Genomic DNA, 27,628 nt, shown 5'->3' with positions numbered 1-27,628 from the left:
ATTTTCAAGGATAGGTGTGAGTTTGTAACTCAGGCTGAATAGAGTTGAGTGAGTTATTTGTCATAATCTAAACTCTATTTTTTTATATAGCCTTGTAAATATTTTTTTTAATCTTTCCTTAACTTTCTTCATCTTCTTTTTCACTTTCTTCCATTTCACAATGGTGTAGCATACCTGTCTGACAAATTTGGGCCAAATGGTTGCTCAAAAACTGCCCCGGGTTCTGATTTAACTCCGGCTCTTGGCTAAATGGCTGGTTATAAGCCATCCAAAATAGCCTAGCTGATTAAGCAGTCAAACCACGAAAAATGAGTCGGAGAACTCTTCGATAATTGGCCGGACCGGTCCAACTGTTTGGTCCAGTTTGGTTTTTAAATCATTGATGCCTACCCAATCACACGCATGATAGAAGGAAGGGTGTTTAGGATGTGACCAAGGACACGTGTCAACGGACGAGCCATCTTGAGGTGGAAGATATAGCTCGGTTCCAGCCATGAACAAATTCATAAGTGGGGGATAAAGTTGCTATGCTAAAAGGGGAAAATGAAGAATGGGTAGAGGAAGAAGCTGAGTTACCGTCACTGAGACTAGCCAGAAATTTTTTTGTTGATCTTTTTACTGAAGAAGGGATTGAATGTGGTGGTGGGAGGTTGTTCCACCGATGGAGGAAGATAGTTTGATGAATATGTGTAGAAGATTAATTGAAGAGTAAATTTACATGGGGGTCTTTAAAGCTATTGGGGAGAATGGGTATCCTCCCTATTTTTTCAAAAAGAATGGGATATTGTTGGGCAAGATATTTGCCATTATGTTAGAAGTTTATGGCATGGCTGTTCAGACATGAAGGAAATTAATAAAACTTTAGTAGCACTTATTTTTAAGGTTGATAGACCTAAATCTCTTAAGCAAATGAGACCCATAGCACTATGCAATATGTTCTATAAGTGCTTGACCAAAATTGTGGTTAATCGGTTAAAGAGATGTTTAAAGGAAATGATTGCTCCTAATCAAGCTAGCTTTATATCTGGTCATTTTATCTAGGACAACATCATAGTTGCCCAGGAAGTTGTTCAAACTATAAAGAGGATGAGAGGGAAGAAAGGGTTCTTTGCTATTAAGATCAACCTTGAGAAAGCTGATGATAGGCTGCGTTGGAGTGTTTTAGAAGATGTTTTGGAGGAAGTTAAGCTAAAGGAGGAGTTCGGAAGTATTATTATGAGATGTATTTCTACAGTGTTCACTTAGATTCTATAGAATGGAACAAAGACAGAGGCTTTTTCTCCTACTAGAGGCATTCATCAAGGGGATCCTTTATCCCCTTATCTATTTATCTTAGCTATGAAAACTCTCCCACATGATACAAGATAAGAGGAGGAATGGGAGTTGGAGAACCTTAAGAATAGGGAGATCTGGTCTTGAGATCACTCATTTGATGTTTGCCGGTGACTTAATTGTATTTGGAGAAGCTATAGAAGTTTAGATGGAAGTGACTCTAAGAAGCTTGAGTAAATTTTGTCAGTTTCTAGGGGAAAAAGTGAATGTTGGCAAGTCTACTAATTATACCTATAAGTCAGTTAGTGTAAAAGCCCATCCAAACAACTAATTATACCCAAATAAGCCACAAACCTCAGTTTCACATTTCTCCATGTGCTTTTACCATCACAAACGGCAATCCAAACGTGGCCTATGTTTTTCTCTTGTAATGTGGGGCAGGACATGAGAAGAAAGTTGAGCAAGATGTCTGGTTTTAGGGCATAGGATGATGTGGGGCTTTAGCTAGGCATCCTTTTATCCTATGCTCACAGGAAAGGGAAAAGTTATCATTTTGTCGTCGATAGAGTTAAAAGAAGACTTTCAGAATGGAAATTTAATTGTTTAAGTACAGTAGGGAGAGCTACTTTGGCCAAATCTGTTATAGGGGCTCTTTCTGTTTACTCTGATGGTTTATAATTTGCCTAAATCTATGCTAAATGAAATTGAGAAAGTTCAGCGGAATTTTATTTGGGGCCATAGCATTGATAGAAGAAAGCTTCACTTAGTGAGTTGGGAACAGATCTAAAGACCTTGGTATTGTGGAGGATTGGGGATATAGAATTTGCAGGATACTAATATTGCATGTTTACTAAACCTAGCTTGGAAATTGAAAGTTGGTTCGGGTGGTTTATAGGGAGAAGTGCTGTTACATAAATACAATAAAGGTAATGAAATTGATAAAGAGTTACATGTCCCAAGTACTACTTCGTGTCTGCGGAAAGATATAAGTGAAGTGTGGCACATACAAAACGTGAATACTTGGAGAGGAGCAGTTAACAGCCACTTAACCAGTTTTTGGAAGGATGAATGGGTGGAGTGTGGATTGGTCCTGTGGGATGAGAAGATTAGGGATATGGATCCATCAGTCCTGAATAAGAATGTGGCCGATATGGTCTCTTTTAATGGCAACTAGAATGGGGACAAGTTTCGTTCCTTGTTACCCCAGGAAATGACTGAGAAGATTCAAGTGTTGATGCCACCTGAGCTAGGGGAGGAGGACACTTGGCTATAGAAGGGTGAAGGGAGTGGATTTTACACAGTGCAAAGTGGTTATAGAATTTTGAGAGGGGAGAACTTGGGGGCTCAGGAGAAGACATGGGAAGTCATTTGGAAATGGAAAGGGCTTTTAAGAGTGCAACTATTCTTCTGTCTCATTGCCCTTAATCGATTATACACTGGTGAGCTTAGACGGAAGTGGTTGGGAACAAGAGATGAGTTTGATGTCTGTGCTTCTAAGAGTACAATACACATTCTTTGGGATTTTCGATTTGCAAGAGGGTTTTGGGAAGCTCTGGGACTAAGGTTTCTTGGGCCCTTTTTGGCTGATTTCTATAATTCATCTGATATAACCAAAATCATTCAAAGATGGGTTCAATCCAATCTTACAGATACTGAGGAGGTGAGAGGTATACCTCGTAATACGGTGTTTCGAATAGCCTATTGGTCCTTATGGAACCAGAGAAATGCTAGACTCTTTAGATGTGACACTTTTGATGAAAGATCCTGTGCTTCAAGAGTTTGGAAATTTGTTCTGGAAGTCAGTCGTGCCTTATCATGTGACAATATTTAGAATTTGCTGGAGAAGAATGATAGGTGCATGACACATGCTAGCGGAAGAGGCCACCGTCAGGTTGGGTGAAGATTAACTTTGACGGAGCATCTAGAGGCAATCCGATCTTGCTGGTTGTGGCAGTGTTATTAGAGATGATAAGGGGAGTGGGTCTTTAGATTTGCAAAGAAAGTCGGCTTCTGTAATGCCCTAGTTACAGAAGCGTGGGGAGCTAAAAGATGTCTTGAATCTGCGTAGGAATAGGGGATGGAAAGATTAGAGCTTGAGACTGATTTTGAAGAACTTGGAAAGATCTTGAAACGAGATGTAGACTGGGAACCTTTTTGAAGTTGCTTATTTAGGAGTATCTATGGCCTTTTGTCGAAGAACTGGAAGGTTAGGGCATGAGTGGTGTAGAGGCAGGCTAACGTGCGCTGGTAGTTTGGCAAGTTGAGTTTTGAGTAACAGGAGAAATAGAGCCACATGGAGGATGTCTGTTCGCAAGTTAGAAGACTTTTCGAAGCTAATAAGACCATGCACGGTTTGGTGGAAGTGTGTCCTCCAGTTTGGTGTCTTGATGGTTTGGGCTAGTGTGTTTTTTGCGTTTTGGGTCCAGCCCTCCTCTCAACTAAAAAAAAAAAAAATTTCATCAATGAAGCGTGGCAGATTAAAATTAAAATTTTGGCAAGATTCATGGGCTTACCAAAATGGAAGGTGAGTTGGTTTGACAAAAAAGTTAGTTCCTTGCGTGGAAAATTAAAATTAAAATTAAAATCCGATATGATTATTTTTAATAAAAAGATACTTATACCTAGGAAAAAAACTTCGTGATGGATTCATAAGGCGCCAAGAGATTATAAATAGCTCGATGCAATAATGATAGAAGAAAGTGCAAGTTTCTGGAATTGGACCCATTTTTATTGCTTATTATTACAATAATATTTTTATTGTTTAGATTTTTTTAATGGTTCAAGTTTAAAATTTTTTTAAAAAATATATTTTTTTAAAAAACTTATAGTTAAATGATGATGTTTATTTTGAATTTTATAAACATCAAATTAATTTTTATTTAAAAAATGAAATAAAAAAAATTTGTTCCCACCATCCAAATTAGATCTATATAGTACTCAAAAGTTAATGAGCTGTTTGCTTAACGCCAAAACTCGTTTTGCAAGCAGATGATGAGATAAGCCATGCTTTGATTTAATAACTATATTAAATTGTTCTTACCTATTTGTTTTTCAATGGCAGCTATGATCCAAACAGTTAGCACATAACTCGATCCCTTAAGTATTTAGTCAAGGATTCAATTCCTGATGTTATGTATAGAAAGGATTTCATGGCCAGCACTAAAACCTGTAAGCTACATACTTAGGAGGCTAGGACAGGTCCATTTTATTGCATCGTTGATCATTATTTCCTACAACAATGGACCGTTAAATATGATCATCAGGAAAAAGGAAAATGGTTATGCACATTGACGGGCAAATGGTGAGAACTGGACACAACTGCACATGGTCTTTCCTCTCCTATCAATTCTTTCAAAATCTAGCTATATTCATAAAATGGGTTAGGCTTAATGGAGCATACTTCCTCTATGTTTTTCAATAAGGTAAAATGTTGGTTTAAAAGGCTGGCTTTAGTTAATTAAGGATATTTCTCGATAAGTTAAAGCAAGCAACAAAAACCACCAAACAGAACACAGAATAATGACAAACAAAAAGTAGACATAAGAACATAAAACTAAATAAAGGAAAGAAATAACCCATAGAATAACTATGCAATCATTTCCAGCGAGTGTATCTCTTCTTTAGTTATATGCAATATATATTTGTAATTTTCATATTGAAGACTTTTATAGATGGTTGAGAATATACTGCGCAAGACTGAAGAAGTATTGTGCTTACTAAAGATAATTGCACCAGGTCATTTTGACCAAACAAACTTACCAAATTGGCTTTTACTGATTTTCCCTCAAAAAAGGAAAAATTAAGGAAATCATTTTATTTATGCTTTTAACAAGTTTTGGTTATCGCATCTATATTTTTTAATGTTGTTAAACTTGTGAATGATTAATTCCTTCTACTAACTTTGATCTTCGTTAATTACATACATCAAGTCTTTATATATCACAAATCTCATTGCCCTGGTGCTCTCCCATAGTCCAACAAGACCATTTTCATTAAATTCACCTGCTCCTCTCCGATGCATTAAAAAAAAACAAAAAGGGACAATTTTATTAAACCCCCATAGCAGACAATTAATATCCAATAGTCCCCACAAGGTTTTAAAATTTCATTGCACCCTCTTGGACCAAAATAAAATTAAAATTTAAGAGCGAAAAGACAATAATACTTCGGTTGTTTTTGTGTTTTATTAAAAAAGATTAGTTGTAGCTAGAGCTTCAGTGGCCGGCTAGAGCTCTAACTTATGGCACTGGCCACTTGAGTACCATTGGCTAGACCTCTAACCTTTGATGGCTGATCGTTGGAACTCCAATAACTAGAGGATTTTTCACAAATAAGGCGGCCAATGAACCCATGACTGTATGCCACACCAAAAAGAATATGACAACTAAGCCAACCAATCTATCTAGTTATAAAATGTAAAGAAAAATATATGTAACTAAACAAAGGTGGCTGAAGTTGTTCTTGAGAGGGGTTTGAGGTAGGGAGATCCATTATCTCCTTGTATCTTTGTCTTAGTGGTGGAGGTTCTTTCTAAAATGATCAGTAAGAATGTTTATGATGGTGCTCTAAGAGAAATCAAGATTACTAGTCACTGCTCAATCTTTTTGCATAATTTCTTTGTAGATAATATTATGCTTTTTATGAATACCAACGAGAATAACTAAAGAAAATTGGCAAGAACCTTGAAGAACTCTTGTGAAGCTTTAAGACAAATGGCTAATCTCTCAAAATCTGATTTTTTTTTTTTCCCAGAAAAATGAAACATAATGTTAGGAGCAGAGTCTACAGTATTCTCCCCACTGAAGATATAGATAAGCCTGGGAAATATTTGGAATTCTTAATGTTTAGGGGAAATCCAAGAGTCAAGTTTTGGCTTACGTAAAAGAGAGGATTGGTAGGAAGGTAGAAGGATGGAGTAGGAAATTGTTGTCTTCGGCTAAGAGAGAAGTGATGATTAAAGCTTTCATTAAGGCTCTCCCTCTTTTTCCAATGAATTGTTCCAAGTTTTCTAAGAAAGTCTGTAAGGAGCTTGATGCTTTGGTTGCAAAATTCTGGTGGAATGGCTCTAAAGAAGGGAGGAAAGTTTTATTGGAAAGCTTGGGATGACTTGACTCTGGCAAGGAAGGAAGGTGGATTGGGTTTTTGTTAGTTGGAAGTCAAATAAGGGTCTTTTTAGCTTAAGACGACTTTGAGAGTCTTAAACTGCCAGAAGGAGTTATGGGTATAGGTGTTGAAGGGAATTTATTTTCCTAAGACAAATTTTGTTGAGGCAAAGAAAGGGGTAGGAAATCATGGATTTGAGGTACTATCCTCGAAGGAAGGGACAAATTGATCCAGAATTTGTTCTAAAGGATAGGTGATGGCCAAGATGTTAGGCTTTGGAGGGATAAGTGGCTGAAAGGTGAAGATAAAGTGTTGGTAGGGTTAATTCAGGTTCCTGAGGATAGAAAAGATTGGTGTATTGTTGATATTATTCAAATGGAAGATGGGCAATAGAAAGGTTGAGCAGTTTGGTCCCAGACGAGGTGATCTATAAGATTGAGAGTATGGGTATTCCTTTTGTGGCGAGGTCAGATGAAACGACAATATAGCTAGGAGCAAAAAATTGTAGATATGTTACAAAGAAAGGATACCATAGGATTAAAGAGCTGAACAGAGTTAAGAATGAAAGAACGGGTTCTTTGATTGTGGTGCCTAAGCAAATATGGGCTCATATCTAGAAGCTAAAGGCTATTCTTAAGATCATTCATTTTATTTGGCATTGCTTTGTGAAGGCTATTCCAGTAAGAGAGAGATTATTTAGAGGGAAATGTTGCAACTCTGAAGCTTGTCAAATCTATAGTTTGGAGATTGAATCAATTGAGCACCCTATATTTCTCTGTCATTGGGCTAGATGTCTGGTTTGGATGCAGATTGAATTTTTGTTTTGATGATAGAAGTTTGAGAAGTTTGGCAAACTGGTGGAAGAATAATCTAGTCGAAGATCATTTACTTAATGAGAGGTAGTTTTCTTATTTTGTTGGGGTTTTGTGGTTGATTTGCAAAAAAAGAAAGAGAATAGTTTTTGAAGATAAGATTCCTGACCCATGCGAGATTACTGAGACAGTTGGAAGGGCAGTGGATGAGTTTTGGAGGGCAAAGGGCTTGGAATCAGTGGAGAGGAAGGAAGGTACAAGAGAGAATGAAAGCATGGGATGGATGGCACATGAGGCATGTTATGACTATGATGGTTCTTTTAAAGATGGTATTACTACTATTGGGGTGGTTTGCAGAGATAGTGAAGGCAGTTATTTGTGAGGATTTGGAGAAGGAGTTCATGTTGAGGCTGTAGTTATAGTAAAGTGTTGGCTTTGAAAAAAAAGCTTTGCTGCTGATTTCTGATATGAGCTATGATAAGGTGGTGATTGCAGTTGATTGTGCGGATGTTTCTGGTACTCCTCCAAGGCTTCAACTGATGGGATGGATTGGAGAGGGCATTGGGAGATGCAGGAAGTTATTACAGCTTTGAAGGATTTGAGAATGTTTCTGTTACTCTAATCTCTAGGAAGAGTAAAATGGCAGCAAATTATATTGCTGTGAGTTGTGGCAGGGGTGTGAGTCTAATTGGGTGGGTGGATACACACTTAACCCCTCTAGCTAGTACTTTAGCTGATGATATGTTGTTTTGGAGAACTTTCAAGGCTGGTAATTCTTTTTGGTGCTCAACGTGATGATTGGGAGCTGTGGTCGACTTTTGGGAACTTTAGATTTAATAGATGTGGTATTAATTTATTCTTTGTAACCTAGTCTTGTTTACTTTGTTTTTAATATTGGCGTTTACTTTTAGGGTACCCTCAGTCTTTCTTCGCCTGGTTGGCCCATTTGGCTATTGGTACTTGTACTTACCTATGTTTTTTAGATTAATAAAAGGGAAAATGACAAAAGAATGACTGTTGAAATTGGAAATGACAAAATAGGCATGCAAATAACTGAAATGACCAAATGGGTATGGGGTATCAATCTGGAATTTTGTCAATTCGGTAGAAAGACTAAAATGCCCTGAACCTCTCTAAAGTATATGAACCGGAAGAAAACAATACTATACCAGAAGAGAGAGAGAGCTGCGAAAATGAAGCTAAAGCAAGGGTCAAAATCTGGAAAGAGGGAAAAGGTAAGCAATTTTTCCGTTAAAACTCTAGTATCACCCGATTTCTTGACTCGTTTTTTGCTGCAATCTCGAATGGGGATGGGTCTGTGAGTGTAGAGGGTTTGGATGAAGAATTTGACCAGGATGAGAGAGTGACGCGTCGGAAATGGAAAAATGATGACAAACAGTAAGTATGAGGTGGTCAGTGTTGTTAAACTCATTAGTGAAGTTGTAAAATCCTATATTTAAGTTGTTAATGGAGCAAGTGGGTGTGTGTGTTTTTTGGGTGTTTCGAAAGATAAATGAAATTGATTATTGGGGAACTAAAATATTGATTTATACTTCTTTGTTGCAGGTTAGCAGGCTTTGATAACATCTAACATTGGGTTTAACATTGAGGAGTAATTTTTTTAGTGTAAATAGAATAACTTTTGAACCCTTAATTTTTTTGGGAGAATAACTGATAGAGAGGTTATCCTTTTTGTAAATGATGTTAACTGGGTAGGATATGTTTGTAATCTGAATGACAAGAAAACATTAGGTGGTGGTTTAATCTTAATGTTAACATGTCATTTGAATACAAGTTATGTAACTTCTGTCATAGGCGTACTGGTTTTTGGTAAATATCATCACTTCAGTAGTCAATTCCATTATACATGTAGTAAAGTCTGAATGTTAATACAAACATATTATGATGTTCTTCAGGTGTACTTGTATGCTATTTTGTCAACACATTTTACCATTTGCTTAATTCCTCCAAGGGAGATGGTGGAAGTTGCCAATGGGCATGACTGGAGTGGTTAATTTGATTACAAATGTTGTTATGCACATTACAAATGTTGTTATCATCATTATCAGGGTAGTGAGTGGCTATGGCATGTCATCTTACAAGCATGTGCGTGTGTTCATTACTGTTGGGGCTATTAATGCTTGAGATTGCGGGATTCAAGTTTTGGAAATTTAGAAGCTGATATAATGGTGTTCAAAGACTGTTTAATGAATTTGAATTATATATTAGCATGTTCTGAAAGTGATAATAATTTACAGATTATATATTACTACTAGTTGAAATATTTTGAAGGTTAAAAGCTGATTCAATACTTGTAAAATGTTTGTATATATATGAGTATGTGGGCTATTGCTTGTGAATTGATGCTTGTGAATTAAAGTATCGAGGCATAAAACTGATTTTCCTTTCTTTTCTTTTTTTAAAAAAACTGTTGGTTTGAGGATTGAAGAGCTAGAGATTAAAAACTGATTTGAACATAATGATTTATGTCTCTAAGTGCTGAATTATGATTGTGCTGTTTGAATCAGATTGTTTTACAGCCTGTGAGCTCAAAGTAGGAGCTGAAAAATCAGTTTCAAGTTACTGAATTATGCATTGGTGTGGTGGCTAGTGAATCATGACCTTAATTCAAGACATGACAAAGCATTGAGCTTGTTTTCATCAAATGAAGCCACTACACTGACCAAAAGACAGCATCTGTGATAGTAGTAAAGATTACATAAATTAAACATATAGTATTTGTGAAAGTAGTGTCCAGATATTATCAAAATACTTGACTTATGGTTGTAGGTTGTAAGTTATGATATTTGTTGGCTTAATTTAAATCTTTTTTGGAATAATTTCACTAAACAAGTAATGATAATTACAGCATGCATAATGAAAGTTGTAACTTCTGTCATGGTATTTGCAACTCAATTATTTGTACCCTAAATTACATCTATTTGAACCCAAATTTCACTACACACGTAATGGGATTAACAACATTCGTAATGAAAGTGACCACTTCCGTATTGTCATTTACAACTCGTTTATTTTAAACCAAAGTAACATGCATTTGGAGCCAATTTCACTACTCCGATAATGATAATAACAACATTTGTAATATGAATTACAATTTTTGTAATAAGAGTTATCATCTCGCTATTACCATTTGCAACTCGTTTATTTCAAACCCAAGTAATATATATTTGGAGCTAATTTCATACTCTCGATAATGATAATAACAACATTTGTAATGTGAATTACAACTTTCGTAATGAGAGTTACAATTTCGCTATTGTCATTTGCAACTGGTTAATGTGAAAATGAATTTAACATGTATTTGGAGCCAATTTTACTAACCTGATAATGATAATATTTGTAACGTGAATTACAACTTTTGTAATAAGAGTTACTATTTCACTATTGCCATTTGTTAACTCATTTCTTTCAAATCCAAATAACATCTATTTTCAGCCAATTTTACTACCCCGATAATGATAATAACAACATTTGTAATGTGAATAACAGCATTTGTAATCAAATTAATCACTCCGGTCATGTCCATTGGCAACTTGCACCATCTCCCTTGGAGGAATTAAGCAAATGGTAAAATGTGTTGACAAAATAGCATACAAGTACACCTGAAGAACATCATAATATGTTTGTATTAACATTCAGACTTTACTACATGTATAATGGAATTGACTACTGAAGTGATGATATTTACCAAAAACCAGTACGCCTATGACAGAAGTTACATAACTTGTATTCAAATAACAAGTTAACATTAAGATTAAACCACCACCTAATGTTTCCTTGTCATTCAGATTACAAACATATCCTACCCAGTTAACATCATTTACAAAAAGGATAACCTCTCTATCAGCTATTCTCCCAAAAAAATTAAGGGTTCAAAAGTTATTCTATTTACACTAAAAAAATTACTCCTCAATGTTAAACCCAATGTTAGATGTCATCAAAGCCTGCTAACCTGCAACAAAGAAGCATAAATCAATATTTTAGTTCCTCAATAATCAATTTCATTTATCTTTCGAAATACCCAAAAAACACACACACCCACTTACTCCATTAACAACTTAAATATAGGATTTTACAACTTCACTAATGAGTTTAACAACACTGACCACCTCATGCTTACTGTTTGTCATCATTTTTCCATTTCCGACGCGTCACTCTCTCATCCTGGTCAAATTTTTCATCCAAACCCTCTACACTCACAGACCCATCCCCATTCGAGATTGCAGCAAAAAACGAGTCAAGAAATCGGGTGATACTAGCGTTTTAACGGAAAAATTGCTTACCTTTTCCCTCTTTCCAGATTTCGACCCTTGCTCTAGCTTCATTTTCGCAGCTCTCTCTCTCTTCTGGTATATTATTGTTTTCTTCCGGTTCATATACTTCAGAGAGGTTCAGGGCATTTTAGTCTTTCTACCGAATTGACAAAATTCCAGATTGATACCCCATGCCTATTTGGTCATTTCACTTATTTGCATGCCCATTTTGTCATTTCCAATTTCAACAGTCATTTTTTTGTCATTTTCCCTTAATAAAATTGACTTTGTTTTTGGCACCAAAAAAAAGCAAGTGGTGTGACTAAATAAGTGAAATTTGATGATTTACAACTCAAATTCAACAATTTATAAGAAACATAAGAGAATTTATAACATAAAGTGCAAGTGTTTATGTGTAAATAAACAAACAAAATTCGGTGATTTACAACACAAATTTGGCGATTTACAATCTAGGTAATTTACAAGAAACATAAGAAAATTCACAATCCCAAATATAAGTGTTTAGGTGTTAATAAAGAAGTAAAATTCAACAGTCTGCAATAATAATTCAAATATTTACAATCAAAATTTAGCGATTTACAAGAAACATTAGAAAATTCACAATTCCAAATGCAAGTATTTAGGTATACATGAACAAGTGAAATTCAATGATTTAAAACAAGAATTCAGAGCTTTACAATCCAAATTTAACAATTTATGAGAAATATAAAGGAATTCACAACTCCAAATGCAAAATACAAAAAAAAAATGCGATTAACGATAGAATTAGTGATGGAATCGGATTAGCAAGTTTCATTGCTAATTCTTCTATTGCTAATTGGATTAGTGACAAAATTAGTGTGGACTTTTTTCATTACTAATCTGTTGCTAATTTAGGATAGAATCAAAATGCACGTGGCACTTCTATCAGTTGTCACGTATCGCCACTACATAATTCCTCCTCAAAATGACTTTTCCATAGCTTGAATTAGGGACCTCATGTGTGGCTGCATTTTCACCAGTTGAACTGCAATAAACCTACTAATATTTTACATAAAATTAAATATATATAATATTTTTTACCCAAATATATTATTAAAAACTAAAAATAAATTATATAATAATTTTAATTTTAATTATTTTTATGACAAAATCCTTTTTTAAATATTTGAATTACTATTTATTTTATAAAATTTTATTTCTTTTAAAAATTATTTTTAATATAATGTTAATTTCTAATGAAACTAATTTTGAATTTTAAATTGTAAATATTTTTTCACAAATATATTTTTATACTTAATTTTTTTAATCAACACTGATTAGGTATATAATTTAATTATTTATATTATATTACATTATATTATATTATCTATTTGTGTTTTACATATTTGATGAAATCTATTTATAATTAGTAAAAAATCTAATTATTTAAAAAATAATTATGATAAAATCTAATAAATTATTCTGTATAAAAAAATTAAATGATTTGAATAGATTATAATAAACATCCTTCTCTTACTTATGTGTGTATCTTACATAATTTTTTTCCTAAAAATACCTTTATACATACAATTTGTTTTGCGTTGAAAACCAAAATTAATCTATGAGTTATTAATTATATCATGATCAAATTTGATTATTATATTAATTTGTATAAGAATTTTATTAATATTCTTATCATATTTTTTTAATAATCAAGAGGAATTGATTTTAATGAAAAATAAAACAAGTTTTCTAAGAAATTGTCTTCCTATTTCATTATGTATCTAATGATGAGATGATTCAAATGAACGATGATGTATCTTAATTAACACCCCAACTCTATAAATATATCAATGTATTTTATAATTAAAAATATAATTAAATCATTACATTCTTAATTATGTTATTATATAAATTGTTGTAGGATTATAATCTAAAATAATAAAATTTAAAGTTAGTGACGGATTAGCAACGAAATTGCTACAACATAGACTTAGCGATGAAATTAGTGACAGAAATTTCCGTGGCCAACAATTTAGTGGTGGAATTAGCGACAAAAAATTTCATCACTAAAAATTTTATAATTAAAATTAGTGACAGATTAGTGATAGAAATTTCTCACAAAAAAATTTTATCACTAAAAAATTACCGATGGAATGAAATTCCATCATAATTGTGTTGGCAATAAGCTGCTTTTTGTAGTATAAATGAATAAATGAAATTTGGCAATTTGCAACAAAAATTCAAAAATTTACAACCAAAATTCGGTGAATTACAAAAAAAAAAGAAAAAGAAAATTTACAACCTAAAAAGCAAGTGTTTACATGTGAATGAATAAGTGAAATTCAATAATTTATAATAAAAATTCGGATATTTACAACTTCCATTCGGCGATTTATAAGAAATACAAGAGAATTCACAACCCTAAATGTAATGCCCCGTTTGGTAGCATGGAATTGGGAGGGAGGGAAGTGGAAGTGGAAGTGGAATCCAAATTTAAGATGTTTGGTATGCTGGAAGCCACTTCCATGGAACTCCCACTTCCATCAAAATCGGTGGAACTCACTTCCTTGGTTCCCCACCAGGAACCCAGTTCCACTTCTCATGGAACTGGCTCTGTGACTATTTTGCCCCCATCCCCACCCTTCCCACTGTTCAACACCCGCGAGCATGATGGCAGACGGCGATGATTCCGGTGAGCACGATGATGGACAGCGTCGACGCCATTGACCACTCGGTAGACGGCCTCTTCTTAGCCGAGGTTCACAGATTCCTCAAAGCCTCCAGCGATGCTCCTACTGGCATGAGATCTGGAGCATAGAGGACGGCGGCAGAGGAGTGGTGCGGATTTCATCTCTACTCTTTTCCTCCATGGCTGCTTATTCTCCACCAGATCTCATCTTCTCCCTTCGACCTTGTCTTCTTCCTTCCACTTTCTCTTTCTTTGATTTTCCATTTGTAATGACTGAAGCTTGCGAATCTTAGAACAAAGCTTACAATGCAAATGTTGAAGCTCATGAATCTCCCCAAACAAGAACCTTGTACAGATTTGCTTGCTTTGAGAAGTTTTTTGGTCTCGACTTTGGAGCACGATTTTGGTCTTTTCGGGGGTTAATCTCCAGTACTTCAATTCTACGATTTTCATTGATTTCCTTTCTCAAGACTAGAATATTGTTGTCTTTTAATCATTCAATTGTGTAATTTGTGATTCATAGTCAATGTTTCTTTTTTACTGGATTTGTTTATGGTGATCATTGGTTCTTTCGACTGTGCTGATGGTTCTTGGTGGATGGTTGCATCTGGTGTGGAGAGGATTTTTGAACGGTTGAGTTCTTCTCTCTGCCAAAGGGTATTTTGGTATTTTCACATTACAATAATGTATTTTAATTAAAATTTATATCCCACTTCCATGGTTACACCAAACATGTTTTAAAACTCATTTCCTCTTCCACTTCCACTTCTATTTCCACTTCCACTTCTACTTCCACTTCCATCAAAAACTCTTCCATCGTACCAAACGGGGCATAAGTGTTTAGATGTGAATGAATAAGTGAAATTCGGTAATTTATAACCCAAATTTAGTGATTTACAAGACACATAAACATCACAAGAAACATAAAGAAATTCATAATTCCAAATACAAATATTTATGTTTCTTGTAAATCGCAAAATTTGGATTATAAATCGTAAAATTTCAATTGTAAATCATTAAACTTCACTTGTTTATTTACAATTTGATACTTGCATTTGTTTTGTTATGGTGGTTAGAATCTTTTTGGTATGCTAAAAGGTCATGGGTTCAAACCCCCTTGGCCATCTTATTTAGAAAAAATCCTTCCGTAACTAAAGTTCGGGTGACTGGCCACTAGATGTTAGAGGTTTGGTCATTGACATTCTAGTGATTGGTGGTGGAGGTCAAAGCTCTGGCAAAAATTATTTTTTAAAAAAAATTTAAAATAGGGGTATTATTGTCTTTTCCCTCTTAAATTCTAATTTCATTTTGGTTCAAGGGGTGCAGTGAAATTTTTTAATCTTATAAGAGCTGTTGGATACTAATTGTTTACTGTGAGGGTTTAACGAAATTTGTCCAAAAATAAATGGCCAGTTAGTCCTCCCTAACCATTAAAAGTTTAAATTAAGGATCTTAATGTTTCCTATTTTTATTATCAATATTCCTGCTATTGAAATTATCTTCAAAGTCAATAGTTTTTATATTTTTTTTATTATACATTCATTTAAAAAATAACACTTAGCATTTGACATGTAATTTTAAGTATTTTATTTCCACCTACGTTGTTGCTGTGTTCCTAAAAGATTGAACCCATGACTTTTGGTTAAGTTGGAATAACTCTTACTAATTAATCCAACCTCTTGGTGGTACGCTAGCTGTTTCATCTTTTAATTTCCTCCTCCTCCTCTTGATCATTTTTGAACAAAATCCACCAGGGAAGTTATCTGTACTAATTAAGTCTATTTTCCAAATCTGCAATTCCCACACCAATAGAGCGCACCACCTTCTTATTCCAATTCACCAATGATAGCATTGTCCAAGATAATTAATTTGGCTTTAACCCGAAATGCAAATTAAAAGAACCCCTTATATTATATCCTTACTCAGTCTGGTTTGAGGACTTTGTGCAAAGAAAGAAAAGTAAAATATCGAAAGTCACCTGAAAAATCTGCAGCGATTTTATACTTAAATAAAGCGAAAAAAAAACAAAGTAAAACTACAATTAGAGAGTTAATATTATATATTGTATTTGAGGTTACACGTGACCGTTTAAGGCCACGCAAATCATTCAACTCAGTCACACTCTAGAACAGATACATAATTTTAAAAACAAAAAAAAAAGTGTAAAAAATGACACTCTATTCAACTCAGTGCATCTGGACCATCTAGATACATCTCGATGATTCAAGTTTTTGCAAAAAGAATAAAAAAATACGGACCGATTTGATCTGAATGGTTCAAATCAGACATGCACCACATGTCAATGTGGTCATTTCAATTGGCAACTACTGGATTCTCTCATGTTCGCGGATGAACATGTAGTGAAGGAAATCCATGATTTATATATTAGAGATAGCATAATCAATATATCAATATATATAAACTACTATGTCTATATAAGTTGCACTGATCCAGATCTGGGCTTACATATATATGAGGCTTTTGAAGATGATGATGGTGATTTAGGGTTTAGGTCTGGGGAGATTCTTGACGATGCCACAAAGAAGCTGCCATTCTGGGAGGCTATATTCGTCTCTGAACTGGGCAGAATCTGAGAGGATACTGATGTAAAGTTGGAGACCTAAGTAGCGATGTTCAGCCATCTCAGACCTTAAGTTCCACATTCCAACGTTGTCAAATGTTAAGAGTATGGCTGTCCAATGGTTTGGGAACACTGGAACTGTGTGTCTGCTCACTGCATCTACAAGGTTGTAGCTCTTCCTTTTATCTGGACTCCATACGCCTGGCTCCATTCTGTACATTTTGTTCACAATAATATTAACAATATAGCACTATTATTAGCCTTTGTTACATACATAATTATCAAAATATTGACAAGTACATATATATGTATGTATGTATAGACACGCACACACCCCTCTAACATCACAAGAAGTTATTGTAAGATGTTTCATGCATGTTTCTGCGTGTATTAAGAGAAGTTGTTGCATGTTTTTATTTGTCCAAAAACATCCTAGTATCTCATTATACTCTTATCTCTCTCTCTCTCTCTCTCTCTCTATATATATATATATATATATATCTTCGTTTTGAATGAGATTGTGATTAAAACATTGGCTCAAGCCACTAGGCTAACATTGGACCAATATTGCCCTCTTAGAAGATACCTTAAGAAGTCTTATATATGTAGGATGAGAAGGAGCATTTTGAGAGCAAGAAATTAGGGGGGAAAAAAAACAAAAGAGTTGAAGGGTGTAATTATAAAAAAATAATAATGCATATGAATTTCAGAGTAATTACCTTCAAAATTTATGAAATAGTAATAATAAAGCAAAAGTGCATATGTAGCACATATATAGCTTCATTTTGGCCCAATACTTCTATAAGGTGTTTTTTTTTTTTTAATCCTCTCATTCTAACATCGTTAATAAAAATAGATTAACCAACTAAACTTTATATAATATGTGGCAACCAAATTAAGTCGAGTATTTATTTCTTGCATAATAATAATAATAATAATAATAATAAGTACGTACCCCACTACGAAGAAGGCATAACCATCCAAGTTAAATGATTGCATAGTATCTTCATGGTTCTCAAACACAATCTCAACAAAGCTGCGATACGTAATGTTTATAACATTTGGTGCCTCGATGATCTTTGCTATCTTCGCCGGTGGGTTATCAGTAATTATATTATACTTGAACACCTTATTCGCCACTCCAAAATACTCAGCCAACTTCAGAGGCGTTTCTGGATCAACATGTGACACCCCATTAATGGCATAACGAAGCTTGTTCTTCACTTTCTCCACCGTGTTCACCAGCTTTATCGTCCGGGCTATCTGGATCTGGCCGTACTTGTACGATCCCTGGATGTTCGGCCTCGCCGCGTTGGCGCTCAGATTCCACCGGAACGACCTGACCTGATCCACCGACCACTGTATGTCGGTAGGCGCCGGTGGAAGCTTTGGCGACGGAGCGCCGTGTCCGCCGACGTACCGAATGATGGCCTTGCCGGTGAGGACGGCGGCGTCCTTGTCATGAGGGTTTGTGTGGATGTTTCTGGTGGAAGCCAGCATGACATAATCTGTATGTTCCTTATTATCAGCTGTCACAAGAACAGCATAGCATTGTCCAACATGAACGTCAAGTGAATCATAAAAGTTCTGCATTGGGTGGGACCCCTCAAGCTCAACCAGCTTCATGCGATGATCTTGAATTCTAAAGTTTAATGTCTCCCTCATGCCAACATTACAGATTCTGTATTTATATGTCTTCCCAGGTTTCATCATGAACATTGGCTTGTCCTTTCCATCACCTTTTGCTGTTTTCCCATTGATCAGAACACCATTTGGCCTGTCAAGTCCCTTACCACTGTCCAATATCTTCTGCAGATCCTTATGGTTTTGTGTATACCAATCAAAGATCAGAACTGTGTATTCCTCTTCCGGCCGGTCGTACGGCACCGGGATCAATGGCCGACTGTTAATGGTGATGCCACCGAATCCACCGGCGGCTCTCTGTAACCCTAAAGTTGGGTAATAGTAATAGCTTCCGATCTGATCTTTCATCTGGAAATGGTAAGTGTAGTTTGTTCCCGGCGGGATAGGGCATTGAGTTCCCGGAGTTCCGTCGGCCCAGGAGTTCCGCCGCTCTTGAACGCCGTTCCAGGTTAAGAGAAGAGGCTCATCGAGGTGGTTGAAGACATTGAGGACGATGTTGTTGTTGGTGGTTGAGTTTAGGACAGGTCCTGGGAAGAGACCATTGACGAGGATGACTTGTTGAGGATGTCCTAAAGGAGAAGCTGTGCCGTAAGTGACTTTCCATGTGAAGAAGAGGTAAGGATCTTCGCCATGGACGAGCATTACAGAAGAAGAGAGAGCCAAGAGGCTGGTTAGAAGAAAAACCAGCTGAATCTTCATGGTTCCACCAGCCATATAATAATGATAATAATTAAGAACAATGATATCTTTTGTTGTTTTGTGTTTTTCCCCCCTTGATGGGTTTTCTCTGATCAGTTTTCTATTATGAAATCATCTCTCTCTGTCTTTTTCTATTGATTTCTCTTGTTGGGTTCCTTCATTTTTGAATTGTTATATGGAAGAAGAAGATCCTTCTTCTTCTGCGTCAACTTCTTTCAACCATACAATCTTTGCCAAAGCTCTCGTGGCAGAGCTACTCCTTCGTTTCCTTCTACCTCATCCTCTTTTATTTTTTATTTTTTTTCTCTCTCTTTTATTTTAAATAATTCTTTTTTATTTCAATCGAAATTTGGCCATCCGTCCGGGTTTTGTGTTTACTCGATTTGGTAAAAAATGTTTAGACATGTTATATGTGCGCCAGTTTTGACTATTGTTGACTATTATAATTAGGGAATAACTATTTTGTGTGGGAAATTTTTGTGTTGAGGTTTCCAAGGAATTTAATCAATGGCAATTTTGGACATTAGTGATAATTTTTTAACAATTTAATAAGATAAACTACTTCTGACTATTTTTTAATCTTACTTATAATAAGGACTTATTATATTTTGATTTCACTCATTTTAAAAATAACTAGAAAAATATATTCATAAATTTGCTAGAATTAAGTTTAGTTTATTTTTAGCTATGATATTCATTTTTTATTATAAGCATTTACATTTTTCTTGTATTTTAGGTAAAACAATTCATAAAAGAAATGTTGCATGAAATTTAATGGACAGTATATTTACATTATGGTTAACTTTTTTTTTTATTGAGGATATAATTATTAATTGTACTTTTTTTCATTTTCAGCCTAACCATCAAAACAAAAATATTAGGTGCATTAATATCACTATTGAGGGCTTTATGCATTTGACAAAAATTAAGAAATTTGCATATCTAACACTAAGGGATTGTTTGTTCCCCCTCTGGGGTTGCGGGGTGTGGTTGCCACGGTGGTGTTGGTCTAGGCAAACATGCGGGCATGTGAGTGATGTTTCGATTGCCGCTATCGGCTGGCTTCATGCTTCGTCCATCAAACTGTCGACACGCAATCAAGTGCAACCAAGGTCATGCTTAGCGGTGCCCGCGGCAAATGTTGTGTTGCCTGCCTGTTCAATGGGAGACTGACGCCTTTTCAGAGTTACCTCCACCCGACGCCTTGCAACGGGTGTCGGGGGACCCCAAAGCATGCCTCGTGCTCCACCGAGCCTTCACCGGTCGTGTGGGACATGTGGCCATGCTTTGCTCTCAGACCCAGTGCATTCCGTGGACGAGAGGGGCTCAAGGATTCCCTCAGTAACGGCGAGCGAACCAAGAATAGCCCACCATGAGAATCGGTCGCCCCCGGCGTCCGAATTATAGTCTGGGAAGCGTCCTCAGCGGCGGACAGGGCCCAAGTCCCTTGGAAGGGGGTGCCGGAGAGGGTGAGAGCTCGTGTTGAGTCAAATTAAGCTGCAGGCTCCACTCCTGGTGGTGCCCTTCAGTCAATTCCTTTAAGTTTCAGCCTTGCGACCATACTCCCCCTGGAACCCAAAAACTTTGATTTCTCATAGGGTGCTAGTGGAGTCCTATAAGCAACATCTATTGATCCCTGATCGGCATCATTTATAGTTGAGACTAGGACGGTATCTGATCTAGGGGCATATGCCGCTTGGTCCCTAAAAGATGCGTTCATGCCTAACGGGCTTGGGCCGGCACCTCCTGTCTCTTCCATTTGCTCGCTTTCCCCCTTTGGGGTTGCGGGGTATGGTTGCCACGGTGGTGTTGGTCTGGGCAAACGTGCGGCCGACGTCCCCAAATTGTAGTATGGAGAAGCGTCCTCAGCGGAAGACCAGGCCCAAGTCCCCTGGAAGGGGGCGCCGGAGAGGGTGAGAGCCCTATTGTGCCCGGACCCTGTCACACCACGAGGCGCTGTCGGCGAGTCGGGTTGTTTGGGAATACAGCCCCAATCGGGCGGTAAATTCCGTCCAAGACTAAATACTAGCGAGAGACCGATAACGAACAAGTACAATGGTTTTTTATTATAAGCTTTTAAATTTTTCTTGTATTTTAGGTAAAACAATTCATAAAAGAAATGTTGCACGAAATTTAATGGACAGTATATTTACATTATGGTTAACTTTTTTTTATTGAGGATATAATTATTAATGGTACTTTTTTTCATTTTCAGCCTAACCATCAAAATAGAAATATTAGGTGCATTAATATCACTATTGAGGGCTTTATGCATTTGACAAAAATTAAGAAATTTGCAGATCTAACACTAAGGGAGTGTTTGAATTAGTTTTTTTTATAAGTGATTTTATGGCATATGAGGTAAGTATGTAAGAAGAGTTTTATTTCAATTTATGTGAAAGTACTTTGTTTTAAGGAAAAAAGTGCAAAAGTAGACATTTTAAACCATCTTGATGTCACTGAAAGAGGCAAAATTGTGGAAGTTTTTACATTACATTTAGATTAAGGTTTATCCTTAATACACACACACACACACTCTTCAACTATACCCCCTCCCTCCCCGTTTCCCCCATTTATTATATTCCTTAATACTCTTTTGTTTTTTAATGTAAGACCTAATTAATTAATTTTAGATTAATGATGCTAGTTAAATTAGTTAATATGATATTTTTTTTCCTAAAACATCTTAAGTATTTCTTAATTCCTTCCCTTCCTCTCTTACCTGGTCATTGTTGAGAGAATATTAACAGAATTAATTTGAAAAAAAAAATTAATAAACATGTAAAATAAGTCTTACATATAAAACTAATATTAATTCTCCAGTTAGATAATATATTAAGGACCGAGAAGTATCATTTATTAAAAGAGGCAACCTTGAAGTAGTCCTCCTTGTTGGAGAGCTTCACTGCATAGTACACATTGCCTATATTAATCAGATTGATGACTTCTCTCTTTGCCCAATATGACTATAGTTTATATTCAAGAGCCTTTTAAGTTATGATCAATGTTTCTCCCAGAATTTTCATCATGACCACCTTACTCTCATCATTTCCCTCTTACCTAAGGAGCTCAATCTTAAGGAGTATTATGATTATTTTACCAAGGGCCTGTTTGGGTGACCCTCAAAACCATGGTTTTGGTGAGATGTCACCCAAACACCATCAATTTTGGGCCAATAATATGAAACCATGGTTTGGGTCAAAACCATGGTTTTGGAATCTAAAACCATAGTTTCAGGAAAAGTGAATTCATTCTGCTTCTGGCTCAAATTGGAGAGATGATTGTGCCTGTCAGAGTAGATCTCAACAATAATATGACTTTAACATTTCTTAATTATTTTTTTATAAACATATTTAACCTTATATCTTATAAACATATATACACATATTAATTATTTATTAATTACATTATCTTATGTATTATTAATTATGTTGGTAAAAAATATATTATTAACAATTTTATTCCTTCAAGTTAAAATATATCACAAAATTTATCTTTTATATAATTATCATATTAATTCTTTTTTTTTAGTAATTTGTATATATAAAAAGTATTTCTGATAACAACTATCCAAACACTCTCACTTCTCAGAATCACTTTTTAACAAAATCTATTCTTCACAGAATCTATTCTTTCTAGAATTTATTCTCCAAAAGCTATTATCCAAACCATAGTTTGGTTCATCCAAACACACCCCAAGTTGTGGATGACAGCACTCAAGGGCGAAACTTCAATTAGCAATAATTTTCTTACGCGGGACAAATTGTCATTTCGCCCATTTTTAAGGGGTTTTTCTTAAACTATACCATAGAAAGCTCATTTGCCATTCTCATTCCCATTTTCTTGAAAATATCATTATGAGAAAAATCGATTCCAAACTAAACAAGAAAAAAATGATAGAAAAGCACCTATTGAATTTTAAAATAACAAATAGGTAAGTTTAACAGATTTTGACTTGTAAAAATCATTACAAGTATAGTCAAATCATTCAAGAGTAATTAACATGATACCACTAGCCGATAGTTTGAGTAGTACTTGTGTGCGTGGGGTGTGTGTTGTGTTTGAGGGCTTCGAGCTTGTCCCTACCTAATAAAAAATAATCAGCATAACTTATTTGTTCTTTTGAAATTCAATAATTATTTTTCTGTTATTTTCTCTTATAATTGTCAAACCAACTACTCCTCCGGTCCTTATATAGGACTCAATTGTTGAGTTGGTTGTGGTCCTAAATATAAGACCTATTTCTTATATTTATCAATTTCTCTAAATTACCCTTATAGATACTCCCTCAACCATAACCAAGTAAAAGAAGAAAAGAAGATACTAAGAAAGATGATTATGGTGTTTTAAAAAAAAATGTGTCACATTTCTTATAATTAACTAACTTACCTAACTTCCTTAATCTAATTAAATTAATTAAATGGGTTTCATATTAAGGATCGGAAAAGTACTTTCTTTTGGTGGGGCCACATTGTGGGACCAATCTAATAAGAGTCAAATTATTGTCTCCTCCATTTTTTTTTTTCTGCCTCCATGCACTAGTTTAAATTAAATTTTCTACGTGCAGGTTAAAGCATTTTTCTAAGGACTTGTTTAGATTAATGTTGACAAAAATGACATTTATGCTTATAAACTAAAGTTGAAGTAAAAGTTAATTAGCATAATTAATTTTTATTTAGAAAGCCTTTTATATGGAAAAAAGATTAGTTTGATATATAATCAAAAGCAACTCTTAAATGATTTTTAGGCAAAAAAAAAAAAAATTGATCACAATACCATGACAACAAATTTTCCAATACAAGTAACTTTGTTTTTTAGCCCTCACTGACTTCTAGGGCTTTGTGATGTGATGCCAAATAAGTTCTAAGTTCATTGGTGTTGTTATAATAAAGACACACCACAACTTGCTAGTCATAGGGAATTTAATGCACAGAATCACCCAAATTATGTTAACTTACAAACAGAAACACAGGGAAAAGTCGATGTTTGAACATAGTTGTCATAAACTCATAATACAAACCTATAAAATCCATCAAAATACCAAATAAGTAAACACAAGACACTGCACGCACATCACTCTCGCCCTTTTTATAAAAAGCATCAGTCACACCCCTTGACTGCACATTTGCACTCATAAAAAACGAGAAAAAAAAAGGATATTTTGCAGGGTTAAAAAGGTAACATCGATCGCATTTTTTTGTTATTCAATAGAACTTGTCTTTACTATTTTTCTTTCCATTCTTTTTTTTCTTTCAATTTTATTTCATTTTCTGTACAACAAAAGTCTTTGAAGTGGGGGAAAATGGCGGGTGGGGGGAATAAGTAAGGGACAGCTGCAGCAATCTCACTTTGATATTTATTGTACATAAGATCATTTTACAATTGAAATCCAAATAAACCTTTGTAGGTAATAAAAAAACAACCAAACACACCTTATTACAGAACACAACATGGGTGCACAAATATGTCTAGCTAAGCACAAGTTTTGGTCCATTTTCTTCCCTATTCCCACGCAATGCATTCTCCAATTTCTCTGCTAATCAACCAGAGGTTGGATTATTCCGAAAATCATCAATGGAAGAAGATTAACATGAAAAGCAACAGCAGAAAGGAAAACATTAAACAGAAAAAGGATAAAAGAAAAGCAAAGAAACACCCATTCGTATAGCTAATGAAACCTTGGCGAAACTGGATTATTTATTATGACTGAACACCCCTAACTTGCCATTCATCTTTGAGGGGGCTCGATTGTACGGACAGTAGCTCCTTCATTCCATCAATTCGATCTTTAGTGATTTCCACAAAGTGGCCAACAATCTCATGAAACTTTTGAGTCCTGACAGAGGCAGAATTATGGATGAACGATCAGAACCTGCAACCTGCAATTTGATAACATGAATATAAACCAGTTCGAACAAGTACGATATATGGTAAATGATAAAGAAACAGAAAGGAAGGATAATAGCATCCGCATTACCTCAGATATTCTTAAGAAATGACCCCTGTTATTGCTCCCAAGATCAAAGAAGATTTTTTTTTGATCGGCCCTGATAACTTTTGAGACCCCCAAATTCCCTATTTCATCCTGAACTGGCAAATCACAGACCTATCCACATTCAGCTCTGACGATGTGGGAGGTTGACTACTATGACCAGATATGAATCCTGCACCAACATCATCTGAAAGCCCAACAAGACGTTCTGAAGACTCAGAACTTTGCTGCCACAGCTCCCAAACAGTCAGAGATAAAACAGATTATGAGATCTTAGGAAATGTCGGAGGCACCGCAGGGTCAAAATACAAAAGAAGCCAACCTGGTTAGGAAGAATGAAAAGCCTAGAAGCTTCATTGATCTCTACCAAAATGTCCTGAATGCAGCCCACCCTTCATCTCTGGAACTTCCAGCAGGAACAATGATAGTACTACGATTTCTACTGACAGAAGCTTCAGACACCTGTGCAAAATACCATCTAGAATCATTATCTTGTAACAAACATACAGGAAGTTTCCTCAACAAAATAGACTGAAAATTATGAAAAGCAAGGTATAGATGATAGACATTTCAAAGTACATGATTTTTTTCAAAATTAAACAGTATTCCAGGAAAAGATGGTGTCAAAAATAATCTTTCACGCATATGTTCTGAGGAATTAGTTCAAGTCAATGCTAGTATATATGTCTCAGGAGACATTTGATAGGAGATTATCAGTGTTTTATGAGTATTTTATCTAAAAAAAGTATTTATTTATCATGTCCTTGCAAAATTTTCTCATTCTGTTAAACTTCAAAGGCTGAGAGCATGTATAAGTCATATAGAGGTTAAAAACTCCAGATACCCAATCGATTAGTCCCATCTCTCCTAATTCCCCTGAAGTCACTCCATCTTCTGCTCCCCACCCGGCGCCACACTTTCCATCATCCACCACATATAACGCTTGTTTCTTCTGCATAAATCCCACACCATCCTCTCCTGGTTTCACATGGAGCTTTGAGGCTGAGAAACCCTAAATACCTAAATTATTTAATGCGCCCATCAAGCCACACACTTCCCATTACTCATAATTTTGTCATCCCCAACCGCATTGCATATAATGCTAGTTTCTCTTCCCCAGCTCAACATCTCCTTTATTCTACTGGGAAATTGTAGGTTCAGAATGGTCAAGTTTCCCATTTGCAACTAAATATTGTGACCTAGAAACGGCTCTCTCTCAGTTCAATTATGCTTCTCAAAGCGGAATCCTAGACGCATAACTCCATCATAAAGCATTCAGTCATCTGTTTCTCAGCACATGTTAGGAGATAATTTAGTCAACCAAATTGTTGAACCGTACAATGGTGTTTGCGCACCAAAATGAATCCAAGTTCTCCACAGTCAACAATTTTTATGCAAGTTATCAACAAATCTAAAAGATAAGTTGCTCCTGAAATTTTTTAGAAAGATCTTTAAGGTGGTCGGTATGCAGATTGGGAATTAGAGCTCCAAGAATACGCATATGGTCTCAACCAAGCAGATTGACTTGGAAGGTATTAAAGTCTAGGAGGAAAACTTGCTATGTCTCACAACAGACCGGATATCAACTTTCCTCTCAGGGCCTGTTTGGCAAAACAGCAGAAAAGTACTTTTTGGACCCAAACATGGTTTGGGCCCAAATTTGCCAAACAGATGAGAAATTGATGAAACCATGGTTTGGGCTGAGTAGAAAACAAAACCAATTTGCTTCTGGGCAAAAAATTGAGGACCATTGGGTGATGATTATACTGTCAGAGAATAATTTGACAAAAAACACCCGCATAAGCTTCCTTCTGCCTTCGGTCTTTGGTCCTCTAGTGAGAAACCATTTTCTATAAACATATTAATCTTATATTTTATAAATATACATACACATATTAATTATTTATTAATTATAGTTTCTTATATATTATTTATTACGTTGGTATAAAAATTATATTAACAAATTTATTTTTTCAAATCAAAATATATTATAAAATCTATATTTTATGTAATTATCATATTAACTTATGCTTTTTTTTTAGTAATTTACATATATAAAAAGTGTTCCTAATAACAATTATCTAAACACTCATTTTATCAGAATCACTTTTTCACAAAATCTATTCTCAAAAATCACTTTTTTTCTCAAAAGCTATTCTCCAAACTATGATTTGGGTTCGTTGGCCTCTATGGTAGAATTAGTCGAGGCCTGAGAGGTGGTGGTTTACCCTATGAATGGGTGAGTAACGCGTAAGAACCTACCCTTGAGAGGGGAACAATAGCTGCTAATACCTCGTAGGGCTGATGAGCAAAAAGAGGAATCCGCCCGAGGAGGGGCTTGCATCTGATTAGCCAGTTGGTGAGGCAATGGCTTACCAAGCGATGATCAGTAGCTGGTCCGAGAGGATGATCAACAACACGAGGACTACAAGGTATTTGGATGAAACCAAACCATGGTTTGGAAAATAACTTTGGAAAAAATGATTTTTGAGAATAGATTTTGTGAAAAAGTAATTCTGATGAAGTGAGAGTGTTTGGATAGTTGTTATCAGAAACACTATTTATATGTGCAAATTA

At 35.4% G+C, this 27,628-nt stretch overlaps 1 protein-coding gene and 1 pseudogene across 1 annotated transcript; both read right to left on the bottom strand.

Annotated features, from left to right (window-relative positions):
* Positions 1 to 16,636: 16,636 nt before the first annotated feature.
* LOC114743045 (L-ascorbate oxidase homolog) lies at positions 16,637 to 19,074 on the bottom strand. Its single transcript, XM_028931259.1, has 2 exons — positions 17,672 to 19,074; positions 16,637 to 16,928 (listed from the first exon to the last, which is right to left on the bottom strand). The coding sequence occupies exons 1-2, from the start codon at positions 19,072 to 19,074 to the stop codon at positions 16,637 to 16,639; spliced, it is 1,695 nt and encodes a 564-aa protein (XP_028787092.1).
* Positions 19,075 to 24,588: 5,514 nt separating this feature from the next.
* On the bottom strand, positions 24,589 to 26,230 carry LOC114743043 (transcription factor Pur-alpha 1-like; annotated as a pseudogene).
* Between the last annotated feature and the right edge of the window lie 1,398 nt (positions 26,231 to 27,628).

The sequence above is a fragment of the Neltuma alba genome, unplaced genomic scaffold (assembly GCF_004799145.2).
Source record: "Neltuma alba isolate B1F8T4 unplaced genomic scaffold, ASM479914v2 tig00003920_pilon, whole genome shotgun sequence".
In the NCBI taxonomy this organism is placed as follows: domain Eukaryota; kingdom Viridiplantae; phylum Streptophyta; class Magnoliopsida; order Fabales; family Fabaceae; genus Neltuma; species Neltuma alba.
The sequence above is the reverse complement of the archived record's forward strand: the minus strand, read 5'-3'. Positions and strand labels throughout refer to the sequence as shown.